Raw genomic sequence first — 21,885 nt, 5'->3', positions numbered from 1 at the left:
CCTCTGGGTATGTTGGAACCTCCACCTTTTGGCTAGTAATTGAGCACTTAATAGTTTGTGCCACCCAGGGACGCCTAATTGATGCTGCTTCCCTCTAAACCATGTTCTTGTCCTTCCAAAGGCCATGGCCACTTTCCTGTTGCATGTCACATTGATCTTAGACTTTGTTTTCTCTTCATTTAAACTTCCTGCGTTTACTGTAATAAGCAGTCCTTAAATTCTAGGATTTAAAGTGTAAACGGAAAAATAACCTTACTGAGTTGAAATAGATATAAGGTCATTAAAATTGCAGAAGTACACACATAGAGAATAAGTGAATTTTCTTTTCCTAAAAATCTAGTGTACAGGACAAAATATATTCTAAATTAGTAGAAAGATAATTGTTACCTTGTTTGGTTTGGTGTGTTTTTTTCCCATGGGTTACATTTTGTACTTGGCCAGTTAATTTTAGTATTTAAAAGCATATACAGAAATATTTATTAGGTAATTGTCTGTGGTTGACATGAGCTAGATTTGTGTGCTGCTCCCAAATTGCTGCTTCCTGACTACTTTTGACTCAGCTGTGTAGAAAAAAGATGTCTGCATGAAGTTCACTCATTTTTAGAAATTTTCTGTACTAGAAGCTGTAAAACTTGTGTGTTCAATATGCTTGACAGCCAAGACACAGTCTATTTTGGATGTGTGGGATTTCAGCCAAATAGAAAAATGTCTTTGTGTGTTACACATGTGACCTCGAAAGTGTCTTTAGCCTAGTTATACTAGAGGTAGTATCCCAGGTGGAATAAGATGATGACTTTTCAATGTGAAATAAATGTGTGTGTACTTTGACTATTTATGCTGTCTTAGAGTTCCTCTGTTTTAAGATACTGGTAACGTTATCATACAGTGTGCTCTGAGGCTCTGTACCACCTTGCCTGTACCTTGGTTATAGTAGGGAATTTTAGTACTTTCTAGCTTGAGTTTTTTCTACATGCTTATATTTAAAAATAAGTATTGATTTTCTTAAAATTTCACTTTGGGAAAAAGGTGGTTTAGCAGTCTTGATTTATCTGTTCTACTCTTCAGAGTGTTTTCATACCTTTTTTTTTAGTTGCTCTTAGCTCTAAAGTAAGAAAAACAAAGTGTGGGTATTATTATCCCAGTTACACAGTTGGGAAGATCAGCATAGAGAGAGATCATGTGACTTCATTAGGGTCCCATGGCATTTTAGAGCAAGGGGTGGTATTTATTTATGTATTTAATGACTGATTGATACACACACACCGTGGAGGAAATAAGCCCAAAGAAATCACAGTTTTTCAGAGGTCATAGTTATGGCCCAGGAACTGGCACCCACATCCTTGGTCCTCTTGTCTTTTTTTTTTTTCACCCCATTCACGTTCACAGCTAATTCTAGGTGGATTGTTGTTGGGGCGTTTTCTACTTTTGGGCAGAGAATTAATGGATTTTTTTTTTTTTTTTAATTTTTATTGTGCTTTAAGTGAAAGTTTACAAATCAAGTCAGCCTCACACAAAAACTTACGTACACCTTGCTACCTACTCCCAGTTGCTCTTCCGCTAATGAGACAGCCCGCTGCCTCCCTCCACTGTCTCTTTTCGTGTCCATTTCGCCATCTTCTAACCCCCTCTCCCCTCTTATCCACCTTCCAGGCAGGAGATGCCAACATAGTCTCAAGTGTCCACTTGATCCAAGAAGCTCACTCCTCACCAGCATCCCTCTCCAACCCATTGTCCAGTCCAATCCCTGTCTGAAGAGTTGGCTTTGGGAATGGTTCCTGTCTTGGGCTAACAGAAGGTCTGGGGGCCATGACTACTGGGGTCCTTCTAGTCTCAGTCAGACCATTAAGTCTGGTTTTTTAATGAGAATTTGGGGTCTGCATCCCACTGCTCTCCTGCTCCCTCAGGGGTTCTCTGTTGCGTTCCCTGTCAGGGCAGTCATCGGTTGTAGCCGGGCACCATCTCTTCTGGTCTCAGGCTGATGTAGCCTCTGGTTCATGTGGCCCTTTCTATCTCTTGGGCTGGTAACTACCTTGTGTCCTTGGTGTTCTTCATTCTGCTTTGATCCAGGTGGGTTGAGACCAATTGATGCATCTTAGATGGAATTAATGAGTTTCGAGCCTAGGTACCAAGAGTCTATAATCACTTTGTTGCTCTTGTTAGCTGCCATTGGCTGGGCCCCTACCCATGGTGACGCTGTGTACAAGGGAGCCAAATGCTGCCTGGTCTTGGACCATCCCTCTGATAGGTTGTGGATTAGACTGTTATGGTCCGTAGGGTTTTCACTGGTTGATTTTATTTTTGGAAGTAGATTGCCAGGCCTTTCTTCCTAGTTTGTCTTAGTCTAAAAGCTACACTGAAGCCTGCTCAGCTTCTTAGCAACACTCAGACCGCCACTGACAGATTGTTGGTGGCTACACGTGAGGTGGATTGGCTGAGAATCAAACCCAGGTCTCTTGCACAAAAGGTGAGAATCCTGCTGCTGAACCATCAGTGTCTCACAGTCACTTTGAACAGGGCTGAAGTGACTTTGACTGTAGCTTGACTACTGAGTTTACGTGTAGGAATTAAACTCTTTCTGAGTAACACGCATGTGAAAAGGATGCGTTATTTGCATGCTTTTATATGCCCAGCATGTGTTCTCCAGGACAGCTCTGTCATTTTTATTTTACAGATGATACATTGAAGGTTGAAGGACACAGAACAACTCACTGTCTCACTTACAGGCTCAAGTTTCTCATAGTTTGTACATTAAAGAGATGATAGGGTGATAGTTCTTATTTCTCTCACTAATGAAAACGTGTTATTTTTTATCAGGCAAAGGGTGTTGTGAATACAGCTGTGTCTGCAGCAGTCCAAGCTGTTCGTGGCAGAGGAAGAGGAGCTCTAACAAGGGGAGCTTTTGTTGGGGCCACAGCTGCCCCTGGCTACATAGCTCCAGGTATAGTACAATCTCCGAGACTTCCGCCTCCTTTTTTGGGCCAAACTTTGAAGAACAGCATCTCCTTGATTTTTCTGAGGTTATACAGGATCCCTGGAAATACAGAATGGATATAAAATGGGTATATACAGAAATTCAAAAGAAAAGACTCCTCAGAATATCATAGGTTTTCTCATGGAATCTGTTGAGGCTTCCTGGAGGGAAATGACAGATGAGCAATATCGCACTTGATTAAGGGGACATATTTTGACAATGAGGAAGCTAAAAGATGTTCCAAAGATGTTCCAAAGATTGAAGTTTGGACACTGAGCAGGGTGCATTCAGTGGGAACATACAAGACAGGTTGGGAATAACAGGAGAGAAAAACAGTTGATGAGAGGCTAGCTAAAAAGGGTGAAGACTGGCATTATTAGTGTTTGTTTAACGCAGTATTTGGAAACCATCAAAGGCTAAAGAAGTTCAAAAAGAAAGAAAGGGGAGCTCATTTATCCACGGCTTACGCTACACCAAATACTTTTGAATAAGTGATTTCACTTAATTGTTTTTAACCCTCATAGTGATTCTCCAAGATAGAAATTATTTCCATTTCCAGGTGAGGAAACTGAAGTAAGGCAGCTAGCCTAGGGTGAAACAACTAGTAAACAACAAAGCAAAGATTTGAATGAAGGTGTTTGCAGCTCCAAAGTTTATATGCTTTCCATTTCACCACATGGCTTTTGAGGGAGGTGGGGAAAGATGCCCTCTCTCTGTCCTCTGTTCTAATCCCTGTGTCATTTTAACAGTAGATGTACAGCTGTCGTGTTAAAATCGAGTTCTTTGCAATATTGAAAATATGGAACTTTTAACCTGAAAAGTAAATTAGTTGTAGTTATCGATCAAGATGAAATTGTCGTTAAGATACAGTCTTACCTCGTTATTTTTTAGATAACACCTAAGAAAAAATTAGACTAGGCCATTTGGGAAGCTTTATGAATTATGTAGCTTTGAAATTATATTTTTAGAAGCTGGTCCCAGTAGGTGCATCACTCAAAAATGTTTCTTGTAAAGAGTACATTTCACTCATTCAGCATATAATTGTGTGCCTGCTTTGGCACACAAGAAACATGGATTTTGCTCTCATGCAATTTAAGATTTAAAGGGAGAGGCATATTAATCAAATAATCGCAAACGGTTATAAACTGAGATAAATATGATGGAGGAGAAGAATATATTACTATAAGAGCATGTAATAGAGGAACCTGGCTTAGTCTAGTGGATTCTAGAAGGCTTCCCTGAAGAAGTGACACTTGAACTGAGACTCAGAGAAGACTTGGATGGAAGAGTGTTGTGCACAAAGGGAACAGCATGTGCAGAGACCCTGTGGTGCTGATGGTGGGGAACTTGGCTCATTTGAAGAAGAAGAAGAAGGTGGCCAGAATGTCTTAGAGTACAGAGAGTATGGGGGTGGAATGACAGAAGTTAAAGCTGGATTGCTCCGTCCCAGTCCTAGAGGCCGTGTTTTAGATTTTGTTCTTAGTATCCTAAGTGCAGTGGGTAGTCATAAAGAGTCCAAAGGAGAGAAGTGACAAAAGCAGATTTTGTTTTTAAAGATCATAGTTTCTGTAGTGTGAAAAATAGCTTGTAGGGGCCAGAGTGGGCACAAGACCAGTTCTAAGGTTATTGTAAACTAGTTGCCTAGACAAGAGACAATAGCGGGATCTTCAGTGCATATAGGGAAATAGATGGCAAGAAGTAGACAGACTGAAGGAATATTTAGGAAGTAAAATTGATGAATTTAATATGGGGAATGAAAAAGAGAAAAGTTTTAAGGATATTTACTAGGCTTTTCAGCTAGAGGAACTGGGTTGAATTATGTGGCATGTAATGAGATCCAAAACCAAACCAAACCCAGTGCCGTCGAGTCAATTCCAACTCATAGCGACCCTATAGGACAGAGTAGAACTGCCCCACAGAGTTATGTAATGAGATAGGGGACGCTAAAAGAAGGTGAGTGTTGGGGGGAAAAGATCATAAGCTTCTTATAAATTTGGTATAGTTTATGTATCCAAAATTAAGCTACTTCTACTGAGATTTAACATTTTTGGCCTCATTCAATGCATTATTTAAAGGGTAAAGCTTTCATTATGTAATAGGAAAGTTACTGAAATGAACCTTGTCTTTGATTATGTGTTCCATTGGGGTTTAATCTGGTTGAGTCAGTAGGAAAGTTTATCTCCTGTAGAGTGGTAAACAGTTGTCATCCATAAAAGAAATCATTTATGTTCTGCTTATTGCCAGGCTCTTTTGCTCTGTAGTGGCGTCTGCTGTCTTATGTCATGGCATTGAGCACTGTGAAAGGCCTGAGATCTAAAGCTTTTAAAAATGAAGTTCCTTTATGACCTAGGTAAGATTCAGATTAGCTCGGTGTAGATTATGAATAGGTTATATACCATTTGCAGAGTATATTCTGTGTAACAGGGAGTGTAGTAGGTATTTTTACATGTGTTATTTAATTAGTTTTCCCTGCCAACTCAATTACTGCAGAATACTCTGAGGCTCTGAGAGGTTAGATAATAGGTACAATTCAAAGCCACATTGCTAGTAAAGGGCCAAGTCAGGATTAGGACCCCAATCATCTGATCAGTCCTTAGCTTACTAGTTGTAGTTTCATCTCCCTTTAAGGTTTTCATGAAACCCTTAGCCAGCTAGGTTTTCCTGGAATATATTTGCTGTACAGTCTTCTTTTTTAAGCTCTAATTTCTCTTATGACTTCTGGTACCATGTCATTTCCCTAACTAATTTCAGCTGTATCGTTTCCTCTTGAAATATATAAGTTAGTAAGCACCAAGGACTAGTTGTACTACTCCCAATTTTATATGACTTAAGTAGGGACTGAAAACGTGAAGACTCTTTATCCCTCAGGAAATGTTTCCATCAGTCCCTATAAGCAGTTCATTTGTTCAGCATATATTTCAGTGCTTTGTCCCAAACAGGAGATTTGGAATTGGGCACTCAAAGATGTCTCAGACCTAGCCTCTGCCCCAAAGAATGCTTGTGGTCAGATGGAAAGAGGACAGACACTTGAAGAAATGCAGTGCAGTATGATAAGAGCTGTAACATGGGATATGCAGAGGAGTGAACAGCAAGCCTGGGAAACTTCACAGAGGCAGTGATGTTTGACCCTGATCCTCAAGAATGAATAGTAGTTGGTCAGGTAGAGGAGGAAAAGAGATTGTGATGTGAAAAAGCTTGATATGTTTGGGTACGTTGTGAAGGGCCCATGCAGATTTCGTACCCTTGTTCTGCTTTAGAAAGCAGGTTTTCCTAGGGATTCACCCCGTGATTTTTTATTCACGTATGTTAAAGTTGTTTTACTAAAAGATTAAAGATAGCAGCTTCTATTAACATAGCATTTGTAATCCCTACACCAACACTATACAGTAACTTGAGAGGTTTCCTGTTCTATGGATGAAAAAATGGTGTCTAAGGACAAAGAAGACATTTGTACTATGTTTTACTTAATAATACTAGCGCTCTGCATAGGCACTAGATGCTTATGTCAGTTTCACCAACATTTACTGGGGTCTCATCTGTCAGATCTTTTGCTGGAGCCAGGAATTCAGAGACCAGCAAGTCATGGATCTTCCCCTTGATCTCACAACCTGATGATCCATGTGTCTTCTTTCATGGAAACTGAGGTCTTAGCCTGCTTTGTCACTGTTTTCTGAAAAGAGACTTGGAAAATTCTTTTTACCAACTTTGAGCAATTGGTAATTTGAATGGTCCTAAGTATTCATTTGTTCAGCAAATTATATCTACTGTATTTTATATGCCAGACATTCTCCTAGGTTCAGATGATATAAAGATGAATAAGACTGCGTTTAGTGGGGAAGACAGACAAGAAGTTGATAATTACAGTACAGTAATGGTAAATTTGGAAACCACGGTGGCATACTGGTTAAGCACTACGGCTGCTAACCAAAAGGTCAGCAGTTCGAATCTGCCAGGCACTCCTTGGAAACTCTGTGGGGCAGTTCTCCTCTGTCCTATAGGGTCGCTATGAGTCGGAATCGACTCGATGGCAGTGGGTTTTTTTTTGGGTTTTTATGGTAAATTCAGTGAGAAGGAGACATAGGGTATTCCACTAGGTCAGGGAGAGTCTTGTAGACCACGGTAAGAAGATTCTGCATCTAAAGAAGGATCAGGCTAGACTAGCATCACTCTGGGACTCAGTCTTATTCATCCAGCCAACATCTGGAAGGAGTCCTCAGGGCCCAGGGTGCCAGACTAGGTGGTATTGTGAATTGGGCCAGTTCCAGCTCCTCTTTGTCCTGGACTGATCTGCTTTCTTCTTCTTTGCACTAGGCTATGGAACACCATATGGTTACAGCACAGCTGCCCCTGCCTATGGTATGTACACCACCTTACTGACTTCCCTTCTTAGTGACTCTGTCACAGCAATCCAAAGTACAGTTTGTGTCTAGGGTTTCTGTAAATGAATCAGAGGATCGCAGGCCTATCTATCCTAGTGACCCAACTTAAATTCCCTTTGAAAATGCCACAACCTTGTGGTTCTTGGTTTGGTTGGAGTTGCTCTTCTCTCTGCTTTGCCTGACTGAAAGACTGCTTGTTCTAATTGCCTGTTTCTGACCATATTGAAATTAAATATTTTAAGTAGTTCTTCTTACAGCCAACTTATACTCCATTCAAAGGCTATTGAAGGGCCATACCCAGTTCCCAGCTCAGCTGCTTGCCAATTATACAGCTACATTTAAGCGTGTAATTTGGATCTGTGTGAACCGGGGGGTGATTTGAGTCAGGGATAGGCAATGCTTGCTCTAAATTTATAACTGTCATTCTTTTCCATAAATTTTGCTTTGGGGGTGCAGTAAACAGGGTATCGTTGGTCCTGGAGAGGAAGGAGTAGGGGGTATCACCAGCAGTGTTATCTAAGTGTTCACTGCAGAAAGTCTGCAGTGCATGTTAGAAAATCGTAGGAGTGTCCTCCTTCCCCCCAAAATAAAAAATAAAAGCAAATACATAATTGAAGCCTAGTGGCCCTTTGGATAACTTTGAATGAGGTTTATGTGGCAATGGAGGCAATAAGGTTTGGAGTCAGTGATATGCTCTTAGACATTTTTCCTAACTCAGGTGCTACATGTTATAGAATCAGCCATCTGCAGGATGTTTGTCATTGAGAGGAGAGCAAGTGTGCGTGCACGTGTGAGAGAGTGAGTGTATGTGCATGTGAGAAAGTGTGTGTACGTCAGTGCAACCCTAAGCTGGCCATGCGTGTACACGGAAGGGAAAGACCTTTAATGTGTTGCTACTTGTGGCTTTAGTCCTTCCTCCTCATGAGCCTCGAGACCTTTGCATTATGCTTTTTTTCTTCACGCATCAGCTTTTCCATTTTTGTTGGGATGAAAATTATGGGTCCATAAGACTCTGCTAAACAGAAGCTTCATCTGATTTCATAACCGTGGAAATACATAGAAAGTGAGTGGTTTGGCCATTTTCCCCATTATGAATAGTTTATATCCTGAAAAGATATGGAGCAGCTGCAAGGGTCTAACATTTGCAGCAAGTTTCCTTAAGGCAGAGTGCAGGGTTTGGAGTTAAATCCTGTATGGGAACGTCTCCTCCGGCATACTCAGTTTTGGTCAGGCTTCCTCTCTTCTGAGCTGGAGGGAGGGGACTAATTCAGGAATACGCTTCCACCTGGAATTTCTTCTCTAGCTTCTTTTGCTTTGGCCATTTGGTCAGGAAATCCACTCCAGCAACTTCTGGATTTCCTGACCACCTCATTCTTCCTATGAACTATGTTTGGTCAGTTTATCCAAAAACTTTTGATCCACTAGACTCATTGTGATATGTCTTGTGTGAATGCCAAACCATCTGTCTCCTGGGGCAGGTTTTTAAATCTTTCTTTTCAGCCACATACAGTAAGTCGCAGGTTCTTTAGTATAGATTTGCTAGAGCTTAGTTTTCCCCTTTAAAACACTTTAATATCTACACACTAAGCTACATTCATGTTTTTTCTCAATCTTTTTTTATTTTTCTCTCTTGTTCCTCCCTTTCCTCCTTTAACATTATACTTTCACCCTGCGGCTTCCGAGCCCCCACTTCAGAAGGCTCCTCTCTTCCATGTGCCATATAACTGACTTCCAAAGCTGGTGAAATTTGATGCCCCATTTTTCACATAAAAGATTTGGTTTTTAAATGTTACTGTGATGCAAACCTACTAAAACGATGCTTTATTTTGGCTGTAAGGTAAATATGTCTTTTGGCCTTTGTAAAGCTGTTGCATGTGGGGTGATTTCCCTTTTGATCATCTGGTGCTCTTGAATACCTGCTGTTGCTGCTTTGTGATTTCTCCATAGGTGAAATATTAGAATAGAAATAGGAGCAGATTTTAAATCACGCTTTGAGTATGCAGAAGTTTGTGAGGCCACAAGAACGTATTAATTATGAAATTAAGAAAATAATTAGTCTTTCCAGATTTGCCATGCCAATATTGGCAATAGCCATTGAGAAGATAAACCTGCTCACGGCTCCAGTTGGAGCTGTCTTTCTGGGGCACTGAGGCCTGCACAGCAAAGCTATGCTTTGAATCTTTTAGTCCCTGTGTCTTCTGTAATATGTGATGTGCCAAATTGTGAACCGATATGGATTTCTAGAGTCACTTTAGAATATTAATCAACAGCATTGCTTTTGATCTTTAGAATTCATGGCAGCTTACTCAAATGAAATTGCTTTCCGAGTATCATTCTTCTTATGATGTAACCATCTTAATTTTAAGGGGAAATTGTTATTTATCAAAATATTTTGAGCAATTTCAAAATAGGAGATCTGTGAGAGATTTGTGAGCCTCTACCAGAATGTTACATGTTGGCTGACTAATCTGGAAAAGGTTAAGATGATTACTGTAAGATTTTTTTTTTTTACCTGAAATTTTTATTGGATTATTAAACTTATTTGGAGTCCTCTCCGTTTCTTTTCTCTGTAGGTTTACCCAAGAGAATGGTTCTGTTGCCCGTTATGAAATTCCCAACATATCCTGTTCCCCACTACTCATTCTTTTAGCAAATGACAGAAGCTAATTCCTATTGAGCAACAATACAGTACAGTACAGAATGCTAGAGAAAAAGCCTTTTTATCCTGCTTTCTTTGAACATATACTTGATCAAAATTATTTGTAAAGAACATCTTTCCTACTTTTTGATTTTAACAAATGCAAATTTAGTTCTTTAAAACTTGAAAAACAAACAAACAAACAAAGAAACCAGTTCTGTGAAACGGTACCTCATTTCCGGATAATAACTTATACCAGCCCTTCTGTTTTAGGGAAATAAAAGTCTAGCAGTTGAAAGTTTAAGTTTTAAGAGAAGTATCAGATTATGTAAAATTAAATTTGTGAAGGATGTACAGAGTCTCAGACACTGATCACAAATAAACTGCTTTGTTGTGACACAGAGTACTGCCTGGTTCCTGACGCAGTCCCTGAACTAGCTGATTGATTTGTATTTGCCCAGGGCACTTTAATTCGGGCTCTAGTTATTTTTTTTAATACAATAGAGACTTTTCATTTAAACTTTAACTTTGTAAATATTGAAGTGTGTAATTAAAGCCAATAAAATATGGGTTTCAATATTGTTTTAGCTTATTATTTTTGATATGTTTTGGTATCAAATTACAAGGAATTGAAAACTAATAATAACTTAGTCCTAGAACCCATTCATTCATAAGCGAACTGCTAAAACAAAGCAAAGGTGATTGTTAGTTTGAGCCAGTCCACTTATTTTGTAAGCCCTTTGTACTCCTGTGGTCCAAGGGCATTCCCGTAGTAAAGGTTATATTCTGTTATCAGAGCACTGCTTATTAAAATGATGGCACTACCCAGAGATGGGGAAGGAGGAATGTGATTATTTTAGTTTACGAATTTCCAAGTTTTAAAAAATAATAAATCAATCGATCAATCACCCTCTCTTGTTCTTGTGGCCTTCTTCACTCTGTAAGATACTGTGTTTACTCCCTGGCTTCTTTCATGCAGGTAAAAGATTAGTGATTTTTCTGGGATTCATTGAAGGGTCTCTTCCTCTTCAATTACATCAGAATCTAAAGCAGCAACAGGGTCCCCATAAATACTTGCTCTTCGATTGTCCCAGTTCTTGTTGAGTGCTGCTGTGAAAAGTGACAGGTTTCAGCCATGGGTCAGCATTTATTTTTAAGACACCTGATTAAGCTGGTAAAAAATGATCAGTCAGTAACATTGTGCTGTTCTGTAAAGGGTGCAGACCTAAGTCTTCACTTGCATTCTCACCTTATTGGAAAGCCTATAATGTTACTAGAAGGTAATGGTTTCATTAAGGTACTCACCCCCATGAAATCAATAGTGTGGTCCCATGTTAATATTTAAAAGTCAGTATGTCTTACAAATGTTTGCTTTTAGCGTGAATTTACTTTCCTCTTCCCTCTTAAATTTCATGTTTAGGAGCTGAACAGGGTCCATCAGTGAGAATGGGCTCCACAAAATGTGGCAAATTTATGTTCCAGATTTCTTTGGGACCACTAAATGAGGGTGAGATGGGCAATTTAAAACAAATGTTAGTATAACTTCTCAGATGTGTATTATACAATGATTTGTTCCTTTCTTCTGCTCCTTGACCTTTTGTCTGTATTAGTGGTGGGTGATACTTTAATAAAACCTCATCACTTGCTGGAAATAGCTGTGAACTTCTCATTCTCATCCTGTGCATTAGTGGCTAGACATAAGTAAGAGGGCCCGTTTCAGCTGGGAGTTTTCATGTTTCATTGATGCGTTTTGCTGACCTATGGATGAAACAGAGCCATCACTGAGAAGAAAAAGCATGGCTGGTAGTGTCCAGTTTTTATTCATTAAATATTTACAGTAGTCCTCTTGCCTTTGGAATACTATTAATTGGCAGCTGCAGCTGTATTGTTCTTTGAATTGATGGTCAAATTTGCATTCCAAGTTGGAATCTCTCTGGAGATTTCTCTTTAGAAAATTCTTTTGAAGTAGGTGACTCTGCTTCATAACTCAATCCCCCTATAATGGTAAAAAGGGAGCTGTGCTGTTTTCCAACATGATGGCAGTCATTTCAAATGGTTTCTACCAAGTCTTTTTTTTTTTTTTTAATTTTGTTGTTTGTTGGAAGTTACTAACCATGTTGTAAACCTGCCCAGTTGCTGCAAACTTTTACATTTCTCTGCTTTACTTAAAATAATTGAGCTGTCAGTCCTTTGTTAGAAGTGGTAACCATGCAAGTTCCAACTGTTTAAATTCTGTAATGACTTTAAGTACCCCCCCCCCTTGCCCTTCCCACCCCTCCATTTTGTAATGAAAATTCCACTTACAGCTGAAAGAGCAGAGAAATATAAATGAAGCTCTTGGCTTCACCAAATTGTGTGAAATTAACATAAAGTTTTGCTTCTCTGCTCTTTTCTCCACTGTAGGTGGTTTTTTCATTGACAGCCCCTATTGCCAGCCTCTGAGCGTCGCACCATTTATTATTCACTTGGGCCCTCAAGATTTCTTCTCTGACTTCTAGAACCATCAGGTTGTCTGGCTTGAAATGGCAATTTCTATGTCTTGGTCTTAAGAGCAATGTGACCCCCTGAGGCTTTCCAGCTTTCAGATACACCACTCTGACACCTTCTTTTTGAAAGCAGTGACTGAGCATTTTAAAGAAGAGCAATACTTTATTCAAAGCCATGGTGTCTGTTTTAAAACCTTTCCTTTGGAAACCTAGCAATATCCCTACTTAACCCCTCTTAGCATAGTCTCTTGTCGGGGAGTTTACAGACAAATGTAGAACTTAGAATTAGTGTGTGAGCTGTGCTATCTTCTGACAGTTTTTAACCTTTTTTAGCACTTAAATGGAATAGTTGCACTCCTAACTGCGTCAGTTAGTGCTATTATAATTTCTCAGAGATGGGGGTCCTCCTTGAAGCCATATCCTTTGCATGGGGCTGGCTCCTAGCCTGGGATGTGGCTTGCAGTCTGTGTTTCTTCAGGTTGCAGGAGCACCCCGTCTCTTGTGCAAGGTAATTTGGTCCACTAGATTTCCAACATACCTCATGCTGACTAGATGCAGTGCATGGTACGGTGAAGCACGGAGTTGGGTTTACGTGGTTCCTGAAGTCGTTTGTAGTCTCTCTCAAATTGTTAACCTGGGGAACAAACCACTTGGTAGATTTTGCTAGTTATAAGCCTTCTCTTTTCATTTTTAATTTGGGTGAATGTTTGAAAATCATGAATCAGTCACTCACCATTATTAATTGAAGATCTGGAAATACCTTGTTAATGTATTTTTAAAACTGGTGTTGGACCCTCTGTGTATTTCAGGTTAATACTTTTAAGCAGTTTTCAGAACGTTTATCTCACTTTATTCTCGTTCTCCTCGGACCTTCGTAGCCATATCACTTGTATAAAATAGGCTGAAATATAGTGACTGTAAGCTGTGATCTCAGTATAAAAAGGTAAGCTCTTTTATTTTCTGATTAAAGAGAAAAATAATTAAAAATCAGTTTTCACACAACATGCATATATGACAATCATATGATGTATTTGATCTCTTAGGTCTTATGTCATCACATTACCTTTAAAATTTTTATGGTATAAATGTAAAATAGTTATTTTCAGCATTTGTTTTAATACCCTTATAATTACTTTCTATTCAAGAGAGAAATTTCACTTTTGCTGGGTTAAGTGTGTGTATGTATGTCCAGACTTACAATGTAACATATATGTAAGCTACATACACACATGTACCTGTTTAAATATAAGAATTTAGTGATAGGAACAGCTCACCTAAAAAGATTTTAACGTCAGGACACTCACCTGGCCAAAGTGCTGGAATTTTGTAAGCAGCAAGACTGGTGACAGTGCTGGTAGGATCCATTTCTGTGTAGCTGTTACTCAAGCTGAGGATCAAAGTGCCAATTTCTCAAGGCGAGAAACTTCTCTGAGAAATAAAAATCTTTGACCTGTGCTATATGTCCCTATACAACAGCAGCAAGAAGCCATAAATAAATAAAAAGCAATGGGGGAAAAAAAAAACCAACAAAATATTAAGGTAACTATGGAAAAATATATAACTGACTGAGTTAAGCTGTTTGCAGAAGCAACTTTGGCAGGACTCAAAATGGCGACTATCCAGTCTGCAGAGACCAAATAGACTTAAGACTAGTCATCTGTCTTTTCCAGTTTAGGTAGATAGGTGATTTATTTCCCATTTTATTCAACTACCATGGAGTTTATTTTAGAAGATATAAGGGTTAGGCCAAATAGTCTAGTAAAGATTTGCTTTGTTTAGTTTGTGTCCCATAAATGCATTTCATATATGTTAGATGTCTTTGCTGTATTTGATATATAGATATTAAAATGAATTTTATGTTTTATATTTGTTTCTAAGTAGCAGTTTTCTTTATATTACTAACTTTAAGGTTGCTGGAACAACTTATTTTCCCATACAGAATCTGTATGTACATTTAATATGGCTTTGGCATTTATAAAAGGTTGCACGAGGTGTAGCTGACTAGTACCAAGTGCAACCCAATCCTCTCAAACAGCTGAGTGCCTATTATGTGCCAGGTCCTTTTCTAGGTACAAAGAAAACAGAGGCTTTAACTAGTGGAGAATCTTCTTGCTGGTGGGGTTGCGCCTGTTATAAATACCCTAGTTTGGGAGACAAATCATGTCAGCAATGGCAAAAGATAGTTGTTTGTGCTATTTAATAACATGGGCCCTCTGATAGCACTGAAATGGACATCAGTTGGAAATTCACTCATTAAAATACTTCCCTAGCAGTTTTGAGAGCCTGAAACTAACTCTGCTTTATGTTCATGGATCTCTATTCAACTGAGTGAATTGAATGGAACGAACAATTAATACTCCAGTCTTTTAAAGCAGTTTTGATAGTATAGCAAATTACCAAGTGGTTAATTTATAATACTGGTCACATGTTTTGGATGACAAATGAGGGGAATGTTACCCTTATAAACAGTCATCACTATAATTTCCTGGTTTCTTAGATTTTGTTAATAACTACTGGAAGAAAGTCTTCAGTAGTGAATTAGGGGAACGAACTAAGGGAATTTTTTTTTTTTCCCCTTCATCAGGTGGATTTCTAGCAATCCATAGCCCTACATAGGTCAGGCCTACCTGGCATTTCAAAACCAGGGCCATTAAGAGCGATTAAAGCTGAAAACACCTGCTCTGTGAATGGTCTTCTTAAAATTTTCATTCTTCTTATGCTGGTCTCTGAAGTCCTCCAGAACAGGAAAGGTTCTCTTATATTCAAACTCATACTCTGTAAGTCTGATACCATAGATTCCTCAGCATTACTGGGAGGCCTGGGAGGGAGATGGATGGGCAAAGAATAGCAACTGCAGAGCCAAGAAACTCTTGCTGAGGTGAGTTTCAATGTTGATGTGTTTCTCTCTAGCAGCGATTTACAGAGCACAGAGCTGGTATGTCTTATATGAGTCCCTTCCTTTCCTAATGGCATCTTCCAGAAAGACTGTTTTAAGTTAAGAATTCAAGTTGAGTTAGTTGTTTAAGAATAAATATTCTTTCTTATGTTATCATTTTAGGTGGGAGCTCACAGCTTCATTGATGCTTGAAGGAATGATCTTTGGAGATTTTTAAAAAAAGCAACATAATGCAAATTAGGTTATATAAGCTTTACAGCACAGCTAGAAATAGGGAATAAAAACCATATGGGAATCTGGGCCAAAGTATTTCTTTCTGTCCAGCAGATTCCCATGGGACTCAGGAATTAGATATGTTAATGCATGTGAAGTCCTTCAGACAGTACCTGGCACATCTGTTCTTACCGTGATTGGCTAAGGTGAAAGGAAGCATGTGAGGGCGGCAAGGATGTGCTGATAGGTGGCCGAGAAGCAGGTGTGTGGCCTCCTCTAGGTGTTGTGTTGGCTCTTTGGTATTGACTAGTTTGGGCTGCTGCCAGGCTTTGGGAGAGGACTCCTAGCGTCTGGGGTTAGACAAGAAACACAAACCAAAGATCTGGTGAGAGCAAGTTATGGTGAAGTTGCTGCTAATTTAGGGCTGAATGAAATTGCTTCCGTTTCTGCCACCAGCCAGTCTGCTACTGGGGATTGATAAATACTTGGTTTGGGCTTTAAGCGTGGTTAGAACTTCAAAAGGGCTGAGCTTAGAACATCTACCTGCTGGTTCCAAGTTTCCTACTGATGCATTAATAATAATGATGACAGCTACCCCTGGAATTCAATCTTTAGGGCTCACCAGTGTTTGGTAGGTAGAAAGCAAGTTATTATAGACCCAGAAAGGAAAGGAGATTGTGGGGTGTGCCTAGAAGGCTACTGACTCAGATGCCTCTCTGAATAGTACTCCTGCAGCTTGTCTCTCCGAGTTTGCTTTGACATTTTGGGAAGAGTCTGTACTCACCACCACATTGAGGTCTTCCTTCTGTTAGCCTTAGTAAAAACCATATTATCTGTCTGTCTACACACAGTTGGATAGTTACTTTTCAACAAGAGGAAAAATGGGTAGATGGTGAAGTTTATGCAGTTGGATTGAATAAAGGGTACTGTCTTACCATCTGTTCCTGGCTTGCATATATCTGCATAGACTTTAGGAGCCTCTGAAGAAAGCTGGCAGCTGCATCCCAGTCTGTTGGTAGGAGGTGAGCTAAGTGAGGAATACAGATGGAGTTCTGAGATGCTCTAAGGTTGTGAAAGCTGTGTGTAGCCAAGGACTGAGAGTTACCTTTAAGAAGGCAAATAAGGTAGCTTTACGTTGTCAGGAGGCTTCTTTGGTGTTTGTATGCTAATGCCCAGGCAGAAGTCACCCTGTTCCTCTGTGGCTGCGGCTGTTTTGTGGAATCATTGGCTTTTTCAGCCAAGGTTGAGGAAGGGCCTATTTTGTAATTTTTTTTTTGCCTTGATCAGTCGATTGTTAGCCTGTTAATTACCTGGTCTTCCTATGGAGACGCTTGGCCTTTCTTGGCAGAACTTTGCCATTTCTGCAAACAAATTGTGCTGCCTGTGTTTCAGGGTCCAGTGAAGGCTGCCTCCATCTGCCTAGATGGCCTCATCATATCAGACCAGCAGACACTAGCTTGAGGTAGATGGTTGCAGAGTCATCTTCATTGCTGTTGTATGACCAACAAGACGTAATGGCATCAGCCTGGTGGTGGTTAGGACGTTCTCCCAGCACTCCCTGGGAGCCCAGCCTCTCTCTGCTTCATTTTAGTTTTTCTACCTTGACCCCTTTGTAGTGTTTGGACTAATGGTCTCTGCTGTGATCCCTTTGTACCATTTGGACTAAGTCTCTGCATTAAAGTATCAGCTGAATGCCCCGGGTAAATAAGTTAACAGTAGCCTTTGGTTTAGGTCCTCTTGGGCTTTGGACAGCAGTAGATTGAAGAAGCAGGAATGGAAGAAAGGAAAGGGAGGAAGGAAAGATACTAAAATTGGTGTCTTGTGTATGCCAGGCACTTGGACATTCTTCTTATTTCTCAAAACCTTCTTGGAAGTGGTATTATCCCTGTTTTACAGATGAAAAACTGAGTCTCAGGGTCGTTTAAGTGCTAGAGTCAGGAATGACATCCAGCTCTGTTCAGTACCAAAGCCTCTTTCAGCTGCACTGTGCTCTGGGTGAAAAGGCTGGGAGTGGAGGTGAGGAGCATGTCGGCCACAGGCAGAAGGTATGCAGGTGACGAAAGGGGCGATGCAGAAAGGAGATGTAAGAAAGGCCTGACACCAGCCTGGGGCCTCAAGCAGGACTGTCACAGGATCTGCAGGCTCTGGCAGGAATCAGATCAGAATTCCTGTGTCACTGGCTCCCTGGAAGATCCTTGAGTGTGCTGGAATCTAGGCCCTCTGACTTGAAGTCATTGCAGACCAGATATCCTGGCTTAAGGATAGGGATGTATTCTTTTAGACCGATTGGAAAAGATTGTTTTGAGAAGACTGGAAGGCTGAGATCTGGCTTTCTAAACTGAAGAAGCTTTTTCTATTAGAAGCTTGTTTTTCTGCTTGAATATCAGTGAGAAACCAAGGTACATGTTTTCATTTAGCCTTTCATTAGCCGAGTGCCTGCTCTCTGTGCAACCTGAGATAGGTCCTGGGGATGTTTTAAAAGATTTGAGCCGGACTCAGGGCTGGCGAGGCTTAGGTTTACTGGGTGAAAGTGAGGGGGGCATGAAAGGGGTAGCAGCTCAGGTTTATAGTGTAAATGTAGGGAGGTGTCCCTGGACAAGTGCCAAGGCTGGAGGGACAGGTATCAGAGATGGGAGAGGTGGTGGATTGCAGAGGCCGATTCTGATTGCTAACAGTTTCCTCAACACTAGGCTTCAAGGGAAGGCTGCCAGCCTGGAGTCAGGAGTCTTCCCTTGAGGTTGAGCACCTGCTCAGTGAGCCCTGGCCTGGCTGGTTTTGAGGTCTCTGAATTGCTGCATGGGAGCTAGTCTGCTGAACCTGTCTGACTTGTGACTTGTCCCCTACTGCAGATTATATCACCAGTTCCGTTTCTGAATAATGCCAGTTGGGTCTCTGCTTAGGAGCAAGTGGGTGTGGGGATGGGTACGGAAACCTTTTCAAAGAAAGATACTTCTCATCCACCCCAAGTCAACGTCTTCCTTGGCAACCGGCAGTTTTTCCTGAGCAACCTGCCTTAAGCCTGGAGGGGAATAGGAAAAAAGAGCCTTGTTTTAAACCCAGGTTGTATGAGTTCTAGAGCACTGACTTATGTGTGAGGGAGAATAGGTACCTGGCCTTTGTTGAGCACAACACTTTTCAAAGCCCTTTTCCATTATTTCATTTCCTACCCTACTCATAGCATCTTGGAGAAATAGCACTGCAGGGATTGTTGTCCCCACACTATACATAAGGACATTGAAGCCCAGAGACTTCTTTAAACCACCCAGCTTGCTTGTGGCCAAACATTGTGGCTCTTAATTACTGAGTTTTTAAACCACACAGAAGAAATAACATTTCTTAGACTGTTTTTAGAGTTAACAGAGCTCTTTCTTAGGGATTAGTTTTGAACTCCACCACAACTGTGGAATCTAGAAATTTTTTCCTTTTGTAGATGAGGAAATGGAGGCTTAGAGAGACAGGGGACTTGCCCAAAATTATACAGCAAGTAAAGTGGCTGAGCCCACACATTCCGATAGCGCTGTGCTTGATGCTGATGGGTCTGGATTACTAGTCTAGACTGATGCCGATCCTGTCTTCCAAAACCCTTGGGCAAGTTTTCTCTCCTCTGTTTACTTTTCTTCCAGACTTCTGGGATATATCTGTGTGGCTTGAAACAAAATAAACAAAAACCATTCCACCTCCCCCTTTTTCACTTCTCACTTCCTTCCCTCAAAACCGGACTTTGTCTAGTTCCTCCCAAAGAAGTGTTTGTGAGCTTGTGCTTGGGCAAGGTGACTGACTGGTCAGCCTTGGGCCAGGCAGCATGTTTTTTACCATCTGCACAGTTGGGTCTGTCTTCACAGACCATCTTGTTTGTCCTATAATAAAGTACAAATTCAGTCATTGCCATTTGGAGAGATACCCGGGTTGGAGAAGGGGAAGGGATGGGAGAAAGAGAGGGAATGTGTTGTTGGAAGTTTGCTTTTTATGTTCAGCCTCATCAACATTTTGGTTGTCTGCTGTCATCCACTCCTGGCTGAGGCTTCAAAATGTTCCCCAACCTAAAAGGCATCACCCTCACAGTTACAGAATTTCCAGAGCACTCCAGTGCCTGGGGTCTTGTTGGGTCTTTCCATCACGTAGATAGATTAGTCTCTCAGAGATTGCTCATCATCCTAAAATCCCTCATGGCCTTGGAGGCCACGTTTAGGAAAATTCTGGTGGGCACCATCTAGAAGGTGAAAACACAGAAGTTGGCACCTGAGGGACTCAAGAAAGCTGACAACACCTTGAAATGAGATTGAAGGAGAAGGGAAGGCTTGGTGAGAACATGGATGCTTCCATCAGCTATTTTAAGGGTTTATATTTACTTGTATATAGCTCCAGGGGGTAGAACACAGTTATGGAAAGCCAACTGGGCAATTTGGGCTATGTTATACCCCCTGTGACAACAGACTGGGCTGCCTCGGGGGTAGGTGGGGTGAGAAGTGAGCTCCATGTTACTGGAAGTGTTTAAGCAAGAAGCCGGTTGTTTGGGTACTGTAGAGGGAATTCCTCTGTGGAATGTCAGTTTGGACTGAGCTCTGATGTGATTGGTGACATTGCCAAGAGCACTTCTCCCCGCTTGGGTAGGTGGATTTATTGAGAAAATATTCACTGTCACCTACTAGTGTTTATCAGGCTCCGCACTGGGGGAGAAGGATCAGTTGGAGCAACCATCAAGCTTTTCAGCTTGGACAACTGAGTATAAGGTGAAGCCACTGACCAAGACGACAGCACGGGAAGGGGGAGGACGATGTTCAAGGGATTTGAACAGAATTAGAGCCATCTTCTGTGGCTGGAAGAAAGGCTTTGGCAGGTACCAATCCAGAAAGGGATGATATTCCCGACTTAGGGCTGGGCGCTTACAGGTTCCCAGGTCTCCCACTCAGCCCAGGAGAGGAGCCAGGCCTGTGAAGAGAGTGTTACACACAGGAAGAGAAGTGCTTAGAGCTAATTTACAAGGAGTTCTGACAGAGGCTTCCTATTGAGACTGACATCTGAGCTGGATAGGAATCTGTCTGGTAGGGAGTGGAGGGGCATTTCAGGAACTGGGAGCACAGGATGCGTACAAAGAGCATGGCCTGAGGGAATAGCTAGAACTTCCTCTTGATGGGGCCTGTGATGGTTTGGAGGGGTGAAGTGGCAGGAGGTGAGACTGCGTCATCTGGGTCAACTTCGTGAAAGGCCCTGGTACGATGCCTTTCAGTGATTACTGTCACCTGAAATGGTGAGACTTCTGGAGGGTTGGTTTGGAAAGACCAGAGGCAGAGCATTGGCCAGGAAGGGCTGTTGTGAGTGCCCAGGTGAGGGATGGAGGAGGCTGGCTGAGGTCTGCAGCAGAGTGGTGGGAAGGCAAGAAGGGAGCCTCTTTGTGGGCCTGGCTCCTTTCCTGGGCTGAGCGGGAGGGCACCTAGCCCTGGGCCAGGGAACAAGAGCTACCCACTGGGGGAGTAGGGACCTGCCAAAGTGCTTTTCCCAGGCTGCTCTTTAGTGGGTGACTGGAAGAAAGGTAGTGCCCCAGACGAAGATGGGGAAGGAAGATGCTGGGGGAGGGGGTTGTGGGGAGAGGGCTCGCCATGTAGCAAGGGCCATCTCCATTAGGCTGGGAAATGGGGCTTTGCCAGGCCCAACTTTCTCCTGGGTGCTTTTAGCCCCCTTCCACGTGCTTTTGAAAATGTCTCCACTGAAAACGGGTAGAAAGGTTTGAAGACTGGTCAGTCAGCATCTTGCCCTTTCCCAGAGTTTCTGCTCTACTTGGCCAGGCTCACCAATCAAGGCATTATTATTGGGAGCAACAGTTAGTGGGCGTTCATTCATACTGGTGCCTTCTGCTGTTTAAATAATAAAGTTTGGGTTTCATTAACAAGGCAAGGGCTGCATCTTATTGGATTCAACATCTGTAGAACATGATCTTTAGCCAGGGGGAACGTACAGGCATTCCTTACAGAGTTAAATCCACAGAATTAGGATGTTACTTACTGGAGGATCTGCTTCGGGCCTCAGTTCTGTGTCTGTCTCAGTCCTGCTTGCATGGAGGAGGAGGCAGGGGGGTTTCTGCATCTCTGTTATTCCTGGAGCTCTGCTGGGTACTGGGCTGAAAAAGCAGTTGGGATTTTGAGCCTTTAGGTCAGGGTTATAAAAGGGTTAAAGGTATAGTGAGACACCGATCCCTTCAGGCTTTAGGTTAGCCAGAATCCCAGGGCCAGGTGTTTGTAACTACAAGCAGCCTTGTCCATTCACCCCTTGTCCAGTCAGTGTATCACACAAATTATACCCTTTTT

The 21,885-nt window shown here is 41.5% G+C and overlaps 1 protein-coding gene across 5 annotated transcripts in view; it reads left to right on the top strand.

Moving 5' to 3' along the window:
- Positions 1–21,885, top strand: part of STRBP (spermatid perinuclear RNA binding protein) — a 172,673-nt gene that overhangs the window by 142,791 nt on the left and 7,997 nt on the right. For 3 of the 5 annotated variants that reach the window (XM_049894921.1, XM_049894922.1, XM_049894923.1), the window contains 3 exons: positions 2,815–2,938; positions 7,283–7,327; positions 9,924–13,277. In XM_049894921.1, the coding sequence (XP_049750878.1) occupies positions 2,815–2,938; positions 7,283–7,327; positions 9,924–10,000 (246 nt within the window). In that variant the 3' untranslated portion in view covers positions 10,001–13,277. The other 2 variants (XM_049894925.1, XM_049894924.1) reach the window with 1 other exon arrangement.

This window comes from Elephas maximus, chromosome 9, assembly GCF_024166365.1.
Source record: "Elephas maximus indicus isolate mEleMax1 chromosome 9, mEleMax1 primary haplotype, whole genome shotgun sequence".
Taxonomy (NCBI): Eukaryota; Metazoa; Chordata; class Mammalia; order Proboscidea; family Elephantidae; genus Elephas; species Elephas maximus.
Note: the sequence above shows the minus strand (reverse complement) of the source record. Positions and strands in the feature narration are given on the sequence as shown.